The 22,655-nt window shown below is 37.0% G+C and overlaps 1 protein-coding gene across 2 annotated transcripts in view; it reads right to left on the minus strand.

Annotated features, from left to right (window-relative positions):
• SGCZ (sarcoglycan zeta) overlaps positions 1 to 16,818 on the minus strand; it is a 1,084,978-nt gene extending 1,068,160 nt beyond the window's left edge. Inside the window, exon 1 of one of the 2 annotated variants that reach the window (XM_072763607.1) lies at positions 15,856 to 16,818. In XM_072763607.1, the coding sequence (XP_072619708.1) occupies positions 15,856 to 15,894 (39 nt within the window). In that variant the 5' untranslated portion in view covers positions 15,895 to 16,818. The remainder of the gene's footprint in view (positions 1 to 15,855) is intronic. The other variant, XM_072763608.1, reaches the window with a different exon arrangement.
• Positions 16,819 to 22,655: the final 5,837 nt, after the last annotated feature.

Genomic DNA, 22,655 nt, shown 5'->3' on the forward strand with positions numbered 1-22,655 from the left:
AAAATATAAAATTGGTAATTACCAATATTCAATTTTAGCTGCAGATAAGTAGGATTTCATGAGGGTATAGTTTGAGAATCAGTCTCTGAATCCAAAAGCATGATTTAAATGATAAAAATTTCAGATAATTTGGGAAACATATTTTTTCCAGGACACAGGGAGACTAGAGAATCTTAAATCATACCACATAGGTAGCTTTCTATCTCACCAAAATTTAGAGCATACTTTATGACTCCTAAGAATCTCTCAGTGTGTTGCTAATCTGAAATTGAGCTGAAGTAGAAGTACCACCACTAGAACCTGAAATCGGACACCAAAGATACAGAAACTGGATAAAACATTCTCCCTACACTAAGCAGTACAGAAAATAGAAAACTCAAAATCAACTTCATGTTGGGAAGTCTGCAATAAGATCTCAGCTACAAAAATATAGTTTCTGCAAAGTTTGGCTGTAAATCATGATAAAAAGTTGGCCCAAAAATCCAATGGGAAAATTCCTCTACCTGCCCCAAAGAGAACTTCTTGTGTCACCACCACAAGATAGTGATAAACCTATAAAAAGCTCCCCCTCAAAAAGAAAAAACCCACAAAACAAACAAAATACCACAATCTCATAGATATAGAGAAGAGAGTGGAGGGTTGCCAGAGGTAGGAGAAATGGATTAGGGAAGTCAAAGGACAAACTTCCATTTATAAAATAAATGAGTCCTAGAAATGTAATGTACAGCACAGCAACTATAATTAATAATATCATAAGGCATACTGGAAAGTTGCTAAGACAATAGATTTTAAAAGTTTCTCATCACAGACATAAATTCTATAACTATGCATGGTGACAGATGTTAACTTGATTTTTATAGTGATCAAATATCAAATCACTATTTTGAATATCTAAAACCAATATAATGCTGTATGTCAATTATACCTCAATTTTTAAAAAGCTTATAAATATGTGGTTGATCATTAGTCACAGAAACTGAGTAGTAGTTCATCACCTAACTCATGTTTTATTCATCCAGGTAGCAAAAGAGAGAGAGAGAGAGAGAGAAAGAAAGAAAGAAAGAAAGAAAGAAAGAAAGAAAGAAAGAAAGAAAAGAACATTATTTGCCCCCAATATAAAATTCTGGGTGGCCACTAAATATTGCCAAATATATATCAACAAGAATGTAATAAATATCTAACATTTATCAGAGGTACAAGAGATAACATTAGGATGGAAAACATAAAACACAATCTACAATCCCCAATGTTTATACTTATATGTTTACCCAGATAGCACAGAGTCAGTGCAGAATATATACAGAGATAAAAATAAGATCTTAAAAGGTATAGCATGATCAGCATGGGTGCAGTTACTAGGAGAAAGCAACTTAAAAGAGATAATATAGTAATTATTACATAAACTCCATTAGTATCTGAGTCCATTTTTTCTCCTTTACAAGGAGTCAGGAAACTTATAAAATACCAAGCTGGATAAGTAAAAAGAAAATCACAAACAGACATAAAATTAAAGAACAAAATAGATAAAAAGGTCTTCAAAGCAGCTACAGAGAAAACAAATGCTACTTCTATTAAATAATACTTGGACTAAGATTTGATTTCTCATTGACAGCAGTGGAAGCAAGAAGACAGTGAAATGATATCTACAATATGCTAGGAAGAAATTCCTATTTATCTAGCATTACAACTCATAAAAAACTATTTCAAAAATGAGAGTGAAAAAAAGATCTTTTCAGGCTACCAAGAAAATGAGGGTTTGCACCCCCAGGTGTACCCGATACAGAAATAAAGTGATTTCTGGAATGAAATTATTAAATTAAATATAAATAAGCTAAATGTGATAAATAAGAGACAAACTATTATCCGAATGGATTTCTAAAATCTAGATATGTGCTGCTTGCAAGAGATAAATATAAAAATTAAGTATAGAAAGAGGGTGAAAACAAAAGGGTATGAGAAGCACTAACCATAATAAAGTGGGTTAATAGCACAGTGAAGGTACTAGTCAAAGCTGGTGTGGCTACATCAAAATCAGAAAAAAATAAATTTAAGGCAGAAATCATTGCATAATAAAAAAGGTCCAAACTCACCAGGAAAAACAATAAATTAAACCTAAATGTATCTGATAACATAGTCTCAAATATGTAAGGTAAAATTTGAGAGATCTATTAGAATACTATCATAACAGAAAATTTTAACATATCTTTCATAATTTCCAGCTTAAATGAACAAAATAGAAAGATTATAGAATATAAAAACAATATAAATAATAAAATCTCATAGGACTTTATCCCTAAAAAATGAAAAAAAAATACCTTCTTTCCAAAGAAACTCAGAACATGAATATTGGCTTTATACTAGAACTTAAACAACTTATGGCAAGCCTCAAAAGATTGGTATCATACAGAACATTTTCTCTATCACATACTGTTTATTTAAGAATGTATAGTATAGTTAAATGTACAAAGTGTGTAGGAACACAAAGGAAGAAACAGTCATCTCTTCCTGGGACTAGGAACAAGAATATTTACCTCAGCTAGTCAACAAGTGGGATTCTCTCATCAAAGAAGCAGAGATGACTATTGGGACTTAACCAAGATAAAAAGCTTCTGTACAGCAAAAGAAAGAGTCAACAAATGTAAAAGAACCTACAGAATGGGAGAAGATATTTACAATGACATATCAGATAAAGGGCTAGTTCCCAAGATCTATAAAGAACTTAATAAACTCAACAGCAAAGAAACAAACAATCCAATCATGAAATGGGCAAAAGACACGAACAGAAATTCCACCAAAGAAGACATAGACATGGCCAACAAGCACATGAGAAAATGCTCTGCGTTACTTGCCATCAGGGAAATACACATCAAAACCACAATGAGATACCACCTCACACCAGTGAGAATGGGGAAAATTAACAAGACAGGAAACAACAAATGTTGGAGAGGATGTGGAGAAAGGGGAACCCTCTTGCACTTTTGGTGGGAATGTGAACTGGTGCAGCTACTCTGGAAAACTGTGTGGAGGTTCCTCAAAGAGTTAAAAATACAACTGCCCTGTGACCCAGCAATTGCACTGCTGGGGATTTACCCCAAAGATACAGATGCAGTGAAACGGCAAGTCACCTGCACCCCAATGTTTATAGCAGCAATGTCCACAATAGCCAAACTGTGGAAGGAGCCTCGGTGTCCATTGAAAGATGAATGGATAAAGAAGATGTGAGATATATATATATATATATATATATATATAATGGAATATTACTCAGCCATTAGAAACGAATACCCACCATTTGCTTCAGCGTGGACAGAACTGGAGGGTATTATGCTGAGTGAAGTAAGTCAATCAGAGAAGGACAAACATTTTATGGTTTCATTTATTCAGGGAATTTAAAAAATAGTGAAAGGGATTAAAGGGGAAAGGAGAGAAAATGAATGGGAAATATCAGAGAGGGTGAGAGAACATGAGAGACTCCTAACTCTGGGAAACGAACAAGGGGTAGTGGAAGGGGAGGTGGGCGGGGGGGGGGATGGGGAACTGGGTGATGGGCATGAGGGGGGCACTTGACGGGATGAGCACTGGGTGTTATACTATATGTTGACAAATCGAACTCCAATAAAAAATATACAAAAAAGAAGCAAAGATGTATTCCAGCCAAGTGTATATGAATCATTACAAAGGAGCAAAAGAAACTGGCATCAGGAAGTGAGTTCTTTGGTGAAGTTATGGTAGAAAATATGTGTGTGTGTGTGTGTGTGTGTGTGTGTGTGTGTGTGTGGTGTTGAAAGGTAGGTAAGAGTATGGTCATACATGGCCAGAAAATGAGCAAGCTCTATATCATATTTTATTATATTAAGGGGGTACAGATTATAAAATAAGTAACAGGAAATTGACAAAGACTCTTAAGCAGGTGAGGGACCAAGTATTATTGTATTCTAAAATCTGGGAAATCTGAAAGTATGGAATGCAAATAGCTTGTCGAATATACTGGACAGGGGTAGACCAGTTAGACAGTGACACAAAGCTGGCTGACTGATTCCTTAATGATGAAGAATCTCCCTTTGAAGAAGCATGAACATTTTTCAATTCCTTGAATTCCCCATTCTTGCAAATCACATTTTCTTAGGATGTCCTTCACTAGCCATTGTTGTCATCAGCCATCTTCAGTTAGATTTTGGTCTCCCATTCCTACCTTGATCTATACATTTCTACATTACTTTACTCTTATTAGCCCACATTATAAGACCCCTACGACAGCTAAAACACATCTATCATGATTAAGTAACCTTTACTGAAAGAGTAAGCATAACAAGGATAAAATAATTACAAATCCATCTATCCAACAGCTTGAGATTTACAGGTCACTAACAAACCAAATTCATTAGCTATAATGTGCATTTCAGAATACACGTTGGCCTACCTCTATTCCTTCGGGTCTGCCTCTATACTCCATTAGGTAGCTTAATCCTTGGGCCAACCCATGGAGACAGCTGTCAAATCCCCAGAGGCAGATAATATATCTGACAACAAAAAAAATCTGATCAGACTGTCAAAAAACAGAAAAATCAGCTAAAGAAATTGTGAAACATAGTTCATGGTTCTGGGGTAGTGTATGCAAGTTTCATCGAGGAAGAAACTGAAATTTATCATAATTATCTCCAAATAATCTGTGGTCTCCTTTCCTCCCAACCTGAACATTTTAGTCATAGTTAAGTGGATACTATCAGCCCTAGCTTCTAGAAACCATCTATTTATTTTTGGTGGTAACCATAGGCAGTTCTAGAAATCTCTAAATCCCTCTCCATCCAGCATCAGACCCAGGCTTAGTGCCCCAGTTTCCAGTATTTCCCAACTTACTTTGAGATGACTTACTAAGAAAAGGAAGAGAATATATAAATCTCTTCACAGTGATTCCTACCCCACCCCCAGCCCTGTGGCCACAACATTAGAATTCACCACAGTACAGCCAGCACCACTGCAAGAAATACATATGAATATTCTGGAATCAGACAGAGAACATTTGACAAAAATTCAGAATAGAGATGAGAACTTGATCTAGGGCTTTAACAAAAGGTATGGAAGGGAAGACTTGGACTATGTGATATGATGGACTTGATAATCAATTAGATAAGTGAGATTAGTCAATGGGATAAGTAGGAAAGGATCCTAAGAGCTCCAGCTGGCATGCCTAAGTGAATGATGACACACTAATCAGAGAATAAGTTTTGTTAGATTTAAGTGACTACGAAACAACTAGGTAAAGATTTCTGATAGACTGTCAAAAATTGGGGATGTAGCTTAAGTGAGAGGTGTCGGGTGTATTGTATTACCATGCACTATCACCCTGTAAGTACAAAACAGAAGCTACGAGTAAATAAGACTATCTAGGAAGTATGTTGAAAGAGAGAATCAAAATACCATTGTACAAAATCTTGGGCAACAGAAACTTTGGAGAAGGCATCCACAAAGGGCCATTAAAAGATTCTGGGACTGAAAAATCAAATAAGTAAAAGTTCTTACATTACATTTACATTGAAAATATTAATTTTCACACACACACACACACACACACACACACACACACACACACACACCAAGGAGCTATAATGTTAAATCTACCAATATCATAGTGAGTCACAGGTCTTAAGATATAAAATGTAGATATTGGATTCTCTAAAGGACAGAATATCATTTAAGTCAAGTGTTCTTTTGGATTGGAAGCATAATATTTATTTCTGTTTATTTTTGTGTCTACTTGGATTCATTCTTTCTTTTTAAGTGAAGCTTTAGATTGTTAACTTCCCCAAATTCTATTTGATGTTTCTTCTTGTTATCCTTATTCATTTGTGTTCCAATATTATATGGCATAAAACACAAAGTAGAAAAAATAAGATTCCAATCTTTGGTATTTTGATTACACTGTGCATACTACACTAAAGTATAGTTCTACAACTTTATGGAGCTTAAAATAGGATGGGTAATGCATCTCACAAAATCTCACAACTGAGGCAGAGAAGACCAAAAAATTACACTCCGAGCATATTCGCAGATAATTTTAACAATTATGCAAGTCTATGAAATCAAGTTAAAGCCTTAGCATTAACTATTTAATCATTTGAGAGATCATAATATTGCATATGATATTAAATTTTTAATATGCTTGAATGGCATTTTTCTAAAAGTTTCTGAAATCCACTTCAGGTGTGTAAATATGAAACATACTAAAAGAAACAAACAAAAACATTGCTAATTGCCAATGTTAAGCACTTCAAAGTCAGTTGTGTTTTTATTTACTATGTATTAACAGCTATTCATGGCTTAGAAAATAAGTAAAACAAATGTATATGTAATAACACACTCGTATTTACAAAATGAAAGGTTTGTATGGTAATTGGGCATGAAGCAAATGAAAGATCCTCAGCTGCACTTGCCACATGCCAAAAATATGTTTAAGCTAATCTTGCTGTATATTTCACATCCAAAATTATTAAATACTTATAATTTCTCCCAGGAATGCTTGATAACAAGGGCCTCAATTATTAAGACATGACACCATCATGAACTGCTTATTCATTGGACCATGATTCCAGCATGAACTTTAAGAAACTTGATGAGATGAAATAAAATATCCAAAAGTTTCAACTGTTTCTGCTACCTTGAGCAAACAACTGATCAAAACATTGATTTTTAAAAGTGGGTCTGAAGAATATTAAACAAAATGCTGTTAACCTGAGCACATTTATTTTAACTTCTCTTAAATAATGTCTCCACACCAGACAAAAATCCTAGGCATCAGAAACAGAAATTTAGAAGTGCAGGCGGGCATTCTCCCCAGATGCCCAATTTGAAAATAAAGAATAATAACAATGATTTAACACAGGTTGTTTTAGAACATGGACAGATTCTGATAACATAAGCATTAAATCAGTCTTTCACTCCCAGAGTCAGTGGGTTCCATTACGTGGCAAGCAGGGTCAGAAGTTCTACAGCTGTTTCATACAATGGAGATCTCTCACACAGCATAACTGGACACACATAGTGTAATTCAAACTTTCTAAACTCTATATCTGCTGACTAATTAAATGCATATTGAGATATAAGCTCTTCAGAAGAAATGCCAAATATTGCAGCATGACCACTGAAACATTATGAAAATACTGAAGTCTCTGCAAAAGGTCTTAATAACCTTTAGTATTTATAACCACTAATTCCTTATGAAAGTATTTAAAAAGAGTGAAGAAAAAAAAAAGTATTATGAGGCCAGGATTAGGTTAAGACACAAGTATACTTGTTAGAGATGGGCCACAAATCTGCCTCTCAGCTTTTCAGCTACTAAGGCAAAAGGGGAAATACAATCAGTTTTATCATGAAAAGGATTCCTAGGATTAAATACCAAGCAGGTGCTTAGCTGTGTAACTAATTCTCATACTCAGATTAGACATAATTTCCCTCTCATGAGTCTCATGGTGGGAGGGAGGTGGAAACCTAGCTTATAATTCAATAAGACTTTAGGTAAGCAATTTCTCTCCTTGAGTTGGTTAGCTTCTCATTCTTATTTGGATTTTAAAATCCCTCAAATACTCTTGAGTAGATACCGACTTGTGGAATCACAATGATAACAGTATTTTCCCATTCATGACATTGATTTATTATATCATGTTTCACAAAAATGCTCTTGCTCATGGCAGCTGAATTGGTTATTTCTACCCCAGAAAGAATCAAAGGCTCTTTTATCTCAGGTAGATAATATTTATTTTTCCAACCATTCTAAAGAAAGATGGGAGTTTAAAAACCAATATGAAAAGAAGTTAGACAGTGATAATGTGTGGGCAACTGAAGCATTACATGCCTCCAGCAAAGAGGAATATAGTAAGTTCCTGACTATCAGAGATTTAAGGTTTGCATTTTTAACTATTTAGGAGTGACCCAGAATGTTTGCAGGGTACATCCCTAATTCAGCTGAGACACCAACAGAACAGGTGTGAACGTGGAAGGCACTAGGAATGTCAGTCAACCTGATCCACTGTGCAGAAGCCAAAACTCAAATCAGCTTGGTTGTGTCCCTTTCTCCATGTTACTTTAAACACTCACTCTGGTGAATGAAAGAAACTATGTTTCTTTGAAGAAAATGGTCTCCAGAAGAATGACAAAATCTAGTTCTGATGATGAAAGAGAAGAGATCTAAGAAAGTGATGGTTCTTAGGCAGAAAATATGTGTTATCAAATAAACCATCCCCTCTAGTCAGACCCTTAAGTGTTGACTTGCCTAAGTTTCATGAAGCATTCCTCAGAAAAAAGTATGATTCAATATTGACCCTCCTATGAAGATGAAAGAAATGTCCTTCCAATATTATACTGAGTTATCTGTGTATTTTCATTTGTTGTCCTGATATAAATATGATTTGGAAAACATGATACAAAAAAAGCATAGCAAGATTCAAAGACAATTTTACAATGCAATTACATTTAATTCTGCTAAGTCACAAAGATTACCATTAAGAACTTTATATTTTTATTATGTATTAAATCATCTGATATTTATTTCCAGGTTTCCAGGGTATCATGAAATCTAAGGACTTAATCATTTTAGTGTCAGTATAACCACTGAGACTGATTTCTAAAATTTTATGATTAATACTAAATGTACATCAAGCTGGAATGCCAAAGCAACACTAGAGGTTAAATCCAATGAACAATCCTAACAAAGTGAATATTGTTTGCAGTGACCTGAGAGGCTGAATAATGAAGAAGACTAGTGAAGAACTTGGACAAAATACAGAGTGTTTATTTTAAAAGACTAGCACAGGGTTATGAAATTTTGTCTAGTGGTCTCAACCTGTGATTTATCTATCACTCTCCTATAGGCTTTCTTCACAAACATCAACCATCAGTAATCTGGTCCAAGGTAACTGATTAGGAATAAGCATATTAGTAAAAATAAATATGGCTAATGAACAATTATTCTGTAACAGGAGTAAATACTATGAGTATAGGTAAAAAAAAAAACTATCACTTTTATTTGAAACAGAATATTAAAGAAATTCAGTGAGAAATTTTTACAATCAGAAGTTTTATGAACCTCCTGGAATTTGGGCCTATATAAAAAAGCATAGGATTTAGAAACGGAGAGCATATATTTAAGTTCTTATTCCATTATTTATTATTCATGTGATCCTAGGCATCTCACTTGATTTTTCTGTCTCCATTTTGGCATCTATAAAATAAGAATATGATGTTCAGCAGACAAACCTATAAAGCCATTCAAACAAGAAAATATTTGGGGGAATAAAAAGAGCTATATTAACTTTATTCATCAATTTGGAAATGATTTTCTTCCAGGAACGCACAAGAATGGCATTCTGAAACAAGTACTCAGAGCTGTAGAGTCAGACCAGCAAGAGAGAGACAAACTGATCCTGAGGTTTTTTACCCTCTGTTCTTCTGTTCTACAGCCTGGGCAGTGTCCTGGGGTCAATGGTGAGAACCAACGGGAATAGACTACTACATAGGGTCCCCCAACTTCTCTTGAACCAGAGCTGCCCCCCTTTTATTGGTATTAGATGTTACAAAGATGTTTGAACAAATCTTTCAGCTGTGGCTAAAAATGATTACACTAAAAAGTACTAATGAGATCCAGTTTCCACCCTGTGACACCACTGTCACCTGAGAAGCCTGAGGGGAAGAAGCATAGTGACACAAACTCCAAGTTCCCACCTCTGGTTGACAGCCAAGCCAGGGTTTGCACAAGGACTTCTAAGTACTACTTCAACCAGATGAGTGCCCTTTCCACCACACGAATCAATGACTTGAAAAGCTCTGAGCTGGCAGATGGAGAGGGAGAGCTTTAAATACTTTGGGGTGCCTCTGACTTCTAACTGCTGGTAAACTCCATGTTGGTGTAGGATGATTGCTTTAATTAATATCTAAGGCTGAAGGTTTAGCTGTTATTTCACAGATGGACACTGATACGGCAATTAAAGCCTTTCTGGCTGGATAATAAAATCCTTTATTTTTAAAGGTCTCTGATGTCAACTTGGTGTAGAACACTCTAGATAACCTATGTAATACCAACAGAGCAGTATAAATGTTTTAAAATCTGACCAAGGCTTACAATATTTTTCAGAGTGAATCTATAAAAATGTTGTTCAGGAGTGTCAAGAAAACTCTCAAGGCATTTGGCACAATTTTTAATTGTTAGGATTTGAGTCTGCTATTCTCTTGGAGGGATGGTTATCCTTAATTTGCTCTTTCTGGGGCTGGCCTAGAAGTCTCTAGGAAGTTTCATTAAGGATGTAAGATTACAGCATGTTTCTAGAAATTTGTGAAGAAAATGAAGAGACATAAAATATTATTAACATCTACATTTATGTAAAATGAGATAGCTCACTTTTAGGCATATAGAGATTGAGGAGCTAAGAATTTTATCCCAAATTCTCAACAAATCAAGCAAAATTCTCAACAATTCATGAACTTTTATTTTGACACATTAACATTTATTTATTTACCTATTTAAATGCATATCCTCAAACATTTCACAGACACTCGAACAAAACTACACAGTCATTTTCCTTGCTAACTTAAGGTTGTAATCTCTGCCAAATTGTATTTTAGCTGAAATTCCAATACAGGATGAGAAACAGCTCACTAAATATTATATAAAAGGAATGCCCCAAAAGACACATGCTGATTTATTGTCTTACAGCATTAAGCCATCTTGTGTAGCTATGATTTTGAGTCCATAAATCCTAAAATATTCTTTTTTACTGGACCTTCAAAATTTGATGTATTCTCAATTGGTAAAGTCTGAAGATCAGCAAAGCTGTAATAGCCAGTAGGAACATTTCGAATATAGGCTGAGTGATGACAGCAGGCCCCTGAAGATTTCTGAAATAGTCATTTACACAACTCCCTTCAAATTTTAAACAAAATTGTTTATTTTTCTTAATTCTTTCTCCACTCACATCAAACATGTTCCTTCATCCCTCCTGACTTTATATATATATATATATATATATATATATATATATATATATATAGTGTTGTACTACTGTTACTCCAAGTTTATTTCAACTTCAATAAAACAAGTCCATACTCTGAATATAAGGAAATCAAGATTAACTATTTCTAAATCTTCATGACTAGTTTCTGTTATCAAAAGAGAAATGGAGCTGGCCCTGTATGGAGGAAATTGTAATTGGTTTAGATGCGAAAGAGGTCAAATAATTCAGTATTCACAAATGTTTCCAAATTTTAAGCCAAGAAATGAATATATAAGGCAGGTTGCTAAAAATATGTCATTTGTTGGAGAGTACTATTTTTCACTAAGGAATGACTAATACACACACAAAAAAAGGGAAAAACACCTACTTATACTCATCACAAAGCCTCCTACACTGCAGCAACCCTGACTTTCCTGAGCAGAGTGTGTTATTGATGAAACAAACAAAAAAAAAAAAACATTTTTAGAATTCTCCTAAGTACCAACTCTCTTATTTGATTGAAACTGTAGACTAATGTACTATGAGACTTAGTTTAAGACCTCAGCATTTTCAGATCAACCACTTGTTTAAACACCTCTGCATTTTTCTTTTTTGCTAGATTATCATTTCTCACCCATGCAATACTTTCTTAATGACCTAATTGTATTATTCAGGGAAGCTTTTTCCTGGCCTATCTAGGGCAAGTTTCAAGTTCTTGGTAAATGAAATTTTATTTAAATTAAAGAGATAAAATTAAGTAACAGTGACTGGACCACATTTAATTAACTCAAACAAGTGCAATTATATTTATTGAAAAGTTGTTTTATGCATCTCAGGATTAACTATGCAGTTTATAATTTTTGCACCTTGTAAAATGATAATTAAGAAAATATTCCAGAAGCATACTGTTTATATTCTGCAAGCAATGGAAAAATTTCATTTTAACTTCTAGCCAGTCATTCCATTAAAGGAACAATCCTGACAAATAAATTAGAGCTAGGAAAAATAAAACCACAAAAATTATTCTGTACTCTCGATGTGTTTTATGTTTTTGATCTCAAAGCAAATTACAATTTTATCTACAAATATATGCTTAGCATCTGAAAACAGAATTTCTTGAAACTTCTATTTCAAAAGCTGAGTAAAAAAAATCACCAAAGTCTTATGTATTATTTAAACGTAGCCATTTATTCAGCCTAATAATTCTTATAGATAAACCCTACAAAAAGCAAATTTATAAGTGTCAACTCGAAAAATAACTAGTGCATAAGATATGTTGTTTAAAAGAGAGCAACCACAGAACTAAAATAAAATCAAAGGCTACTATCTTAAATATCAATTACAAAAAGTCCTTTCTAACTCAGAGATATTCCAGGATAGAAGGTGATTTCTCAAAAATCAATATTTATTAACACCCACATTTCCAAAGCAGGAACCCATATTTTGGGTTGTTTGATGTTGCTTCCTGCTTAAAACAAACGCCAGGGCAAAACCCAGAGTAAAGTTTATACATTTATTGGAGAAACAGATAGGGATCAAAGGGAAAAGAACAGACCAAAAGTCTTTGGATGAGAACTCTCTACCTTTTCAACACTGATCTGTTTCATCAGGAGCTTGTGTACAGAATAGAAGATGAATCATACTCACTTTCATTAGCAAGTTTTCTACATATAACTATATTTTAGTTTTCCACCAGGAAATCTTTTAATGTGCATGTTATGTTTAGTTTTATGATAATGACAGCAATGGTGTCACACCTAATTATTGAGTTAATCTTTAGTTTAAAAACTTGCAAAAGACAACACTGTTTACTCAAAGCATATACAAAATCAAGGTCCACATAACCAGCATAGCAAAAAATATGTATTCTTTGCTAAAATCTCCTAAGGAGAAAATAGTTCACTGCAAAAAAAGAGATTTAAAAAGTAGCAAAGTCTTTCTTTCCTAAAACTTGAGGGAAGCAGTTTCAACTAATAATGGCACTAACGATCTAAAAGTAAGCTAAATGGTATTCTCTCGTTATATTATGCACATTATTTATTTATCAAATCCCAGTGAACGTTGTTTTTCTTTTCATGTATTTAAAGCATCACAGAAAATAAAGTTTTTATATGGATGTGCTTTAATGTAAGCATCCTTGGACCACAGTATGGAAAGTCAACATGCAAATAATATAAACAGTAAGTACCCCCAGCTTTTATTTCCCCCTCTTCACTGACCACCATCAGGGTCTCCTTCACCACTGAAAATAACTCCAACTGGAATTCTCTAGAGAACCCAAGCCGATGGATTCTGCTGATAAGAGGGAATCCAGACAAGTTATTCTACATTAGTACACCCATCTCTAGAAAGCATATATATTCCAGAATATGTTTCAAAGCCTCCATGTTCCAGAATTGTAGACAAGCCTGACAACACAAATTTACTCCCAAATTGGAGGCTCTCAAACATTTTCCAGTAAGGCTTGACTGCATTTCCTCTTTTGCCAGCTCTGACTCCCAATAGTGGCTTGTCTCTGACATCATTGCTCAGCAACCTCAACAAACCTCTGCCTTGAATGCCTTCATTTCTTCCCAGCCTTTACCAATACACCTCCTCCCATCCAAGCTCTTCCATTTTCTACCCTTTGCTGCTTAACTGCAGAGTCTATTACACTCAGTCTATGAGAATCTCTGAGTCCATGTGTAGTAGTTTTGAGGTTAACTGGGATCTCCTACTAAACTAGACAGAAGCTTCCAGAGTAGGTTTGCTCTTTTGCTGATTTAAGCAACAATTTAGTGGTGCCAAATTCCAGGAAGGGGTGAGGGACTCAGCTAGTAAAACACTAATGGAGTATCAGGGGAAATGATCATCCCAAACCATTCTCCCTTCCATTTCTCATAAAAAAAAAAAAAAAAAAGCTTTCTTCTGTGCTATACCCAATATTTCACACACACAAAAATAATAAATCTGGATAGTCTGCCTCTGCATGAGATACACATTACAAACGTTCATATGCTTTCTTTCGCATCTCAAATAAAATTTCCCCCTCTCTCAAGAGACTGGAGATGCTCCAGAAAAGCTGCAAGGGATCTTTTCAAACACAAAGGCAATGTATTCTCTCTTGGAAGCAGAACCTTCTTCTAGGCCAGGGTCTACCAACTGTGTGACCTTGGCCCTATCCCCAGAAACTTGTTGTTCCCCAACTTTAACTGGAGCAGCAAATATGCCTCCTCCCTAATTCACTTATTTTTTTCCCCCAACAAAACCAGAGTCTTAAATGGAGTGGTGTCTAACTTCTGACCATCCTGTGCCACCCGGGATTCATCTACTATCTGTGGCAGGGCAGATTCCACAAAGCCACAGTTCAATCCCCCCTTTCTTCTTGTCCTATGCAATTTGGAGCAACAGAAGATCTGGGCTGCACATTCCAGGAGAACTGGGCGCCTGGGCTCTATGTGCTCCGTGGCCAGGACAGACAGCCGGCTGCTGACAGCCTTTTGCCCTCTACAAGGGATTTCTCCAGCCCTCTCTTCTTACAGGGCAAATCCACTTCCGTGACATTTCCAAGCAAACCTCTACTAGTCAAGTTTCCCCAGCGGGAAGGAGTGTCTAGAAGTCTTCATCTGAACTGAGAGTCCATTTGACATGGATCTCTAGTAAAAAGAAAAAAAAAGAAGAAAGAAAGAAAGAAAGAAAGAAAGAAAGAAAGAAAGAAAGAAAGAAAGAAAGAAAGAAAGAAAGAAAAAGAAAAGGAAAGAGAGAAAAAGAAAGAGAACCCTCTGAAGCAATACAGTCGAGTGTAGAAAATGCGTGGGGGTAAAAAAGCGTGAAGAATAAAAACAAAAGATGCTCCCAGCTTCACCCCCTTTCCGGGTTTTTCATTTACAGTGAGCGGGACATTTAAATTATTTTGTAGTTGTTGATTTTTTTAAGGTGGGTTTTTTTTTTTTTTTTTTTTTTTTTTTTTTGGTCTCTTTTTCAAAAAACGGCACTGCAGGCAGCGGTGCCCACAGGCAGGGGGGCAAACTGTCCTGTTTGCCCAGATGTCCCCGCCAAGCGTCCCCTCCCGGCTGAGCCGGGTCAGGGAGGGAGCAGGGTCCTTGGGGAGCGGTGGGTCGGTGGGGGCGCGGCTCGGGCCGGGCCGGGGCTCGGCTCCACCTCGGGGGAGGGACCCGCGGAGCCTCGGCAGGTGCCCCCCCCCCGCCCCGCGCCCCTCCCGGGAACCGCTCGGTGCCGGGTGCCGGGGGCAGGCACTCGGCGCTGCGCTGGCGCCGCGGGGGCAGCCGGAGCATCTCTCCGTCCCCCCCCCCCCCCCCCCATCCATCCACAGAACGCGGGTTCGCGCCCGGGGCAGGTGCAACTGTGGGCGAGCCGGCCTCGGCGGGGCCGCGGGAGGGACGGGCTCCGGGAGTGTAGGAAGGAGGGCAGCCGTGGCCCCCCGCGCCCGCGCCCGCGCCCGCGCCCCGAGCCGGAGCAGGCTGTCCCCGGCGGGCGGGCGGGCGAGCGGGCGGGCGCACCGGCGAAGTGGCGGCGCAGCTCCGGAACTTTGCGGGGCGGCCGGGCGACGGCGGCCCGAGACTGCAGCCTCCGCTCCGCGGCGCCGGGTCCCGCACCCGAGAGCTGCTGCGGCTCCGGGAGCAGGAGCGGGCGGCCGCGGGCGGCGCAGGAGGCGGCGGGAGCCCAGCCCGAGGCGCACGCCGAGCCCCGGCCAGCCGCGCTGCGCGTCCTCGGGCCTCGGGGGCGGCTGCACCCCAAATGCCCCCTCGCCGTCCCACGGGGCCACCAACTATCCTAGCGGGCGAGGAAGAGGCGGCGGGAAAAGGAGAGGAAGGAGGGCGCGAGCGGCGGCGGGCGCGAGAAGGCAGGACCCACGCCCGCCCGGAGCATCACGTACCTTCAGCTCCTCGATGTCCAGGTGGGTCGATCTGTCCATGGAGCGAAACTAGAGGAAGTGGGGAGAAACCGGGCAAGTTGAACCAAAAAAAGAAAAAAAAAAAAGAAAAAAGAAAAAGGAAAAAAAAAAAGAAAAAGAAAAAAACCACCACAATCTAGTCTTTTAGTTTCCAGCCTAAACTCAGCTTTATCCTCCTCCAAGCCCTGGCAGCTTCTCTCAGTCTCATTCTCCGTGATCACGCCGCCTCCACCGGTTAAAAATAATAAAAAAAAATAAATAAATAATAATTGTAATTCAGTTTGTTTTACTTCCTGAAAGATTTAGTGACAGGTGATCTGTTACCGCGGTGCAAACACAGCCCAGTCGAATCAAGCAGGAGGAAGGAGGGGGGGGTGGGGGGGGGGGCGGTGGGAAGGAAGATCCACACTATTTAAGATTATTTCTTCTTCTGCAATAAGCTTAGAAACCAGCGAATTGCTGCATCCCAAGAAAAAAAGCTGCTTCCCTGGACAGCATCATGCGGCAAATTTCAAGCAAATGTGTTCAAACTGAAGAGGAGAGTCTGTGATAAAAGCCTTCCTCCGCCAGGCTTACTCTGGTAGCTAATTTAGCGCACTGTGAGTCCCAAGCATTAGCAATGATCAATTTCCCTGGCAAGATAACCAAATCCCCGAAGTCCTGCATAGACTTAAAAATGTCTTGCAGCTAAGAGGTATTCTCTCAATGGGGAAAAGAAGATCATAAAGTCTGAAGGGAACGATCTCCTTTGAAGGTTATGCTAAAAAGAGTTGAGAGAATGGGAGGTGGATCCTACAGAGAGGAGAGAAAAGAGGGAGAGAGAGAAAGCCAGAGAGGGAGAGAAAAATTTTCCTCCTGCTTTGCTGTTTTACTGGCCTTCACCACCAGGTGACTGACTTCACTTCTCCCTTCCCACAGCCAGCGCTAAGGGGATTTCTCTCATCTGTCAAAAAGCAACATTTCCTCTCCAGACGGATACGGTGCTGCTGGGTCTTAAAGACTGCCCTCTGCCCAGAATCCAGTAGGTGACACGCATTTTAATTCATTACACACGTGGCCTCATCTCGTTCGTGTCAATCGGGGAGGGACATGCATGTGTGTACCCTCTGCATGTATTCACGTGTCTGCGCTTGACGTCTCTGATGTGTTCCGTGTCAGAGAGCTTTGAGAAAGACTTTACAAGAAAGTGACAAATGGAAATAAAGAAAATTTCTCGTCCGGTTGCTTCTTCCCATCAGCAACCATTTACTGGAAAATTATCTTGCAATAGACCCTAAGAGGTCAATACACTTAACTTGTAGATTTGCTGTAAAATCTCTCTCTCTCTCTCTCAATCTCTCTTTTTAATTTAAATGTCCTTTAGTGTAAAAGCTTGACTTTTGAAGGGATTTAAGCATTCTCCTCTTGTTTTAGTATGGTACATAATAAACTAGTGAGACTTAAAAATGTTAAAAAGTGCTGAATAAATAATTACCTTTGTCCCCCCCCCCTTTTTTTTTTAAATTTTGGATTTAAATATGCAACATCTAGTCTCCTGGCCTCAATCTCCAACTGCATCTTTGTCTCCCTCCCTGGCTCTGCTTCAGCCACTTGGTCTACCTCCACCTGCCATGGGCTCTTCTCCCATAGTCAGGACAGCTCTTTCCCTCTCTCTTTGCAAGTTTAACCCTCATGCTTCACACTCAAGGCACCTCTAGAGAGAGGATTTTCCTTAAATGAGTAGCTCAGATGCTCCCCCTCTCTTCTGTCCTCTCTTCATAGCTGTCACTTCAATTTATCATTATTTAGTGTACGCATTTGTTATCTGTCTGACTCCAGTAGACTATAAGCTCTGGAAGGCAAGTTTTATCTTTCTTATTCACCAATATGTCCTAAGGGTCTAGCACATAGTGCACAAATATGCCTAGAACAGATAGATGTGTGTGGGAAGAATCTTTTTTAGTTATTATTCTAATATCTAAAAACCTCCAAGACTTCCTCCCCACTCAACATGCAAGTAACCAGTTTTTCCCCCTCCGAGTCTGCAGCTAATCCTAGTGCTCTCAGCTTCATGAGTAAGCATGCAGTTCTTTAGTTTAAGCTTATTCTATTCCACAAGCTTATCAATGCTACCTTTCTCTCAAACTCTGACTTGTGCCTACAGCTTTCAAGGTAACATCAATTAGAGAAGCAAAACATAAACTTCTCAAAATAAATTTTCAATGTTCATTTTACATGATGTATGATGAAAAATAAGGCTCCAGGTTAAGAGTAAATGAACTTATATAAAATGGATAACTCTTAAAAGGCCTCTCTTCTAGACATTATCAATAATGCTCATGAATATACATGATTACATGAGTTTTTTTTTAATTCCAGTTCTTCAATATAGAATAATTTTATATTCCCTCTCAGTCAGTTATTGTCTAATTTCAGCAAATGGAATATAAAAAGCAAATTTATTTTGAGCATATTAAAGTGATACTATCTTTGAGATAACTTTAAAATTTGCAATTGTGAAAACACAGTCCAAGAAAGATAAACATTAATGTTTAAACACTATTCAGAAAGGGAAGACTCAAGAGAGTTTCTTAGTACAGCATAAAATTATGGTTGGAAGAAAAGATGATATAGTATATAACTATAAAAGTTTATCCATATTTTTCAAAAGTTATATATAGTCATACATATGATTTTAAGCCATCTTTAATGATACAAAATTATATCCACCATGCTATGTTGACCAGACTGTCATTATATGAGCTACAGAAACTATAGGTGATTTCCAAATCAGTTACAAATGTAGATCTAAATTAAATATCTACAGAGTAAGAGACTCCAAGTATTTTACTCTTTCATGAATTCCCATGCAAACTAATTAGGCTGAATATTCCTAAAATTAAAAAAAAATGAAATTTGATCACAAAAATATGATTTACTGAAACATATCTATAATAACCTTTCAAGGCAATCAGGATTCAACTCCACTTCAAATGACACATGGCTAAGGGAGACAACCGTCAGAAAATGGAGTAACTTGGGATGCCTGGGTGGCTCAGTGGTTGAGCATCTGCCTTTGGCTCAGGGCATGATCCCAGGATTCTGGGATTGAGTTCCATATCCTGCAGGGAGCCTGCTTCTCCCTCTGCCTGTGTCTCTGCCTCTCTCTGTGTTTTTCATGAATAAATAAATAAAATCTTTAAAAAAGAAAAGAAAATGGAGTAACTCTAAATAAACTTAAAATAGGGCAATAGAAGGATTGGGAAGTGAACTGAGGGAAGGAATATTGTCTAGACGCCCTGAATCACAATTTCAAGAGGAAGACAGCTACCCCTGGCTGCTCCAGGAGATCATGCTGGTACATAGCAGGGTACATGAAAGGAGCAAGATTCAATTCTAATAAAGATATATAACTCACAGGTAAAGTACAAATAGCAATTACAACCTCCAAGCAGGAGAAGGCAGTGTGGACCTGCCAGTCATGAAATGTCACATTTCAGGGTCATTTATTCATGAATTTCATCCTTTACCATAAGGTATTAAAGCCAATGTACAAATGCCATTATGGGTTTCTTTATCTGAACTAATTTACAGAAATGAGAAATTTATCCTCCTTTTTATCCCAGTTGAAAATATTTTTATTCATCATATAAGGTTTAAAACCACTTCTAGAGTTTTCCATTTTGTTGGCCTGTATACTACCCTCTCCCAACTCTCTAGACAAAACTTATGATTCTTGTGCTTTTATTTTATTTTCTTAGCATCCTACACAGTAAGATCATGTTTTATTTCAATTTTCTGAAATTATTAAAGGGATAAGTAATGTATTCTAATTCATTATAATTGAGTAATAAATTACTTACTTACATAGTTGCCCCAGGAGCTTCTAATGATCACTATTTATATTCACATGATATAAACACTTGCCAGAAAAAGTTCATTTCTCAAAAATGTTATTTTTCATTCCATTCTGCTTTAAAAAGTATGTACTAGAAACTATGGGAATGTAAAATATAGGTTGTTTTTATTTTTATACAAGGGATGCAATTGTTTATATGTGAATAGATGAAGAATAACAAGTTAAATGTACTATTAACATTTTGATGTAGTCAAAAGGATATCCTTTGGCTCTTCCCCCAAAATGATCACTCACCTCTATTGTAGCACAGATGTATATATTTATTTTTAAAAAATTGATGTGAAATTAAATTAACCTGCTCACCTTCATCCTCCATCATGCTGCTACTCCAAATTTTATTCCAGAAAAAAAAGAAAAGAAAGGAAAAGCAAAAATAGGATTAGTACTCCAGACAACAAGTGAAAATAAAGGATCGAAAAGAGTAATAGGACACAGACATGCCTGCTTATAGCCAAAAAAGAAGCCAGAATGTAGATTTAAAGCTACCGAAAACTTGAAACTGGGAACATATCTCCCCTTTTTTGTTGTTGTTGTTTTACTGGAGAAAAATATCGTCAAATGTGTATTTTTAAAGTTATGTTTAATTATTTAGCCACATATATAATTTAAAAACTTCCCCTCTCTGTCACGAGAATACATATGCTTTGTACGGCATAGATGATAGTAGTCTATAAAAGATAATGGAGGCTCTTCTTTGTGGAATTTAGAGATTTATGATTGGTGCTAACAGTTTTACAAGCATCTCCCAAACCACTATTTATTACCGCTCAGAGTCATGAACATTGATAATTACAGTTTGAAGTTTCAAAAAACAACCCACCTTAAAACATTAAACTTCCTGGGGAGTCTAGGAAAAAGAAATTTAACAAATCTACAAGAAGAATCATAGCCTCATCAAAAATTGAGTTAAAACTCTCAAAAAAATGCATAGCAGCTAATGCTGTAACATTGTAGTAATTAAAACAAAAGAGAAGCATGCCAACACACATCAAAGAGCATCACATCCCAGTTCCATAAGTTCAAACAAATAGGAAAGAAATGCTGTCAAACATCTTCAATCTGAAGGCAATGTTGATCCTCAATGAACTTTCCCATTAAAAATGATTATCAATTTACATAGAAATTTTAAAAGGTCAGAAATGGTGAACCCTAAAATTATAGCCATATACCAGAATAAAATATAACTCTGAAGAATTTTTTAAATTGCAACCTTCACCCTCAGACCAATAATCTTTTACTATTAGAAAAAGGAAAGCCTTTGGCTTCATTATTCATGTTGCCTGTATAAGTTGGTTCATTTAAATTCAAGAACCCAATTCTTTAGCAAAATTAATTTCTATGAACAGGCTTAATATCAATTTTTTACACTAACCTTTTTGGAAGGAAAGTGACTTTTCTGGATATATGTTTTATTCCAATAGAAGAACTTAAAACTGTTAAAGTCATCACCCTGCACACACAGAGTGATAATCCAATATTATATCAACAACAATAAAACCTTTAAGAGCTATCAGTCTTCCAGTTAGTTCCACTGGTATCACTCTGACAAAAAATGGAGAAATCTTAGGAATAGGGCCACAGGTATGGAAGGAAATAAGTAAAATGGTAACTGATTCTGAAAGAAAGGTCTGAATAGCCAGGAGGAACTGCAAGTAGTATTGGCCTTGGATAGAGAACTTTTGGAGGAGCAAACAAACAAATAAACAAAAACTAAGAAATCTGGAAGGAAATACTTAATGTGGTTAAATTCTAAAACAGGCTACTTACTCTCAGTTAACTTCTAGTTTGGAAATTTTCCTATGCCAAGGATGACAAAGAATAATGCCATAAAGCAGAACAAAATTGTGGGGTTTTTTTTGTCTGTTCATTGACATATGGACTGCTGTTTGAAACTTGTTTTTAGGAAATGGGTTAATGTGAAATTTTGTCTCTTTTTTCTTCCATGCCTTCACTGAGTAAAATAAAAATCAAGATTAAATGTATAAAAGTATAATTAAATTAATTTCTGATGATGTACCTTAAGTAAATGCTTAGATATAAAACTGAATTCTAAAGAATTTGCTATGTCTAAATAATAATAATGAAATTTAAACTTGTTTTTCAATACTTTCTAATTTGGAAGGATGGTGGAGTCCAAAGAGTTCCCAAACTTAAATTTGACTAGGACCTGTTGGCAATAAGTTTCCTATCATCACCAATGTATACTGTTGTTGTGGATCTTGAAAACTTTAACAATTCTGAGAAGAGCATTTGCTCTTTTTGATCATTGTTCAGTATTTTTTGATATGAAGTTCTGCAACGTGCTTTAAGAACCTAGGATGAAAAGTCAAAAGAACAAAAAAGGTACCATATTGTAGTATTTAAGACTGTCATTGACTTGCTTTAAAAAAAGAGAGAGAGAAAAAGCAGAAGAAGGCAAAGTGAGGGTTTATGAAACTGTGAGCTGGTTGGAATCATCCATCCTGCATGACAAACTATGTTTACAGTCAGCGGTCACAAACTGTTTAATCAGCCCTAGCATCATTGAAGCCCACGCAACATGCTGTAATCTCGGGCTCATTTCAGACTCTACCCATTTGTGACTATTGAGAGAACCAAGTCGGCCTTTTTTTTAGTTTTTTTTAAACCTAATTATGCATGACAATTTTGTTACTAAACTGATACACTCTTCATATTGAACTGAGAGTACATTCCCCATAAGCCACAGCCTGACATCCACATGACAAAAGACAAAAGATTTTCTTAAAAGCCCAGCAATATCTTCGTCCTAACTGCAAATAAAATTTCATGTGCTTTGGTAATAACTTACACCCAGGGAGGGATGCCTTCCCAAATGTTGTATCCTTAGCTTTTTTCCTTTTTTACCATTAAACTTGTGCTGCCA

Source organism: Vulpes vulpes, chromosome 7 (assembly GCF_048418805.1).
Source record: "Vulpes vulpes isolate BD-2025 chromosome 7, VulVul3, whole genome shotgun sequence".
Taxonomy (NCBI): domain Eukaryota; kingdom Metazoa; phylum Chordata; class Mammalia; order Carnivora; family Canidae; genus Vulpes; species Vulpes vulpes.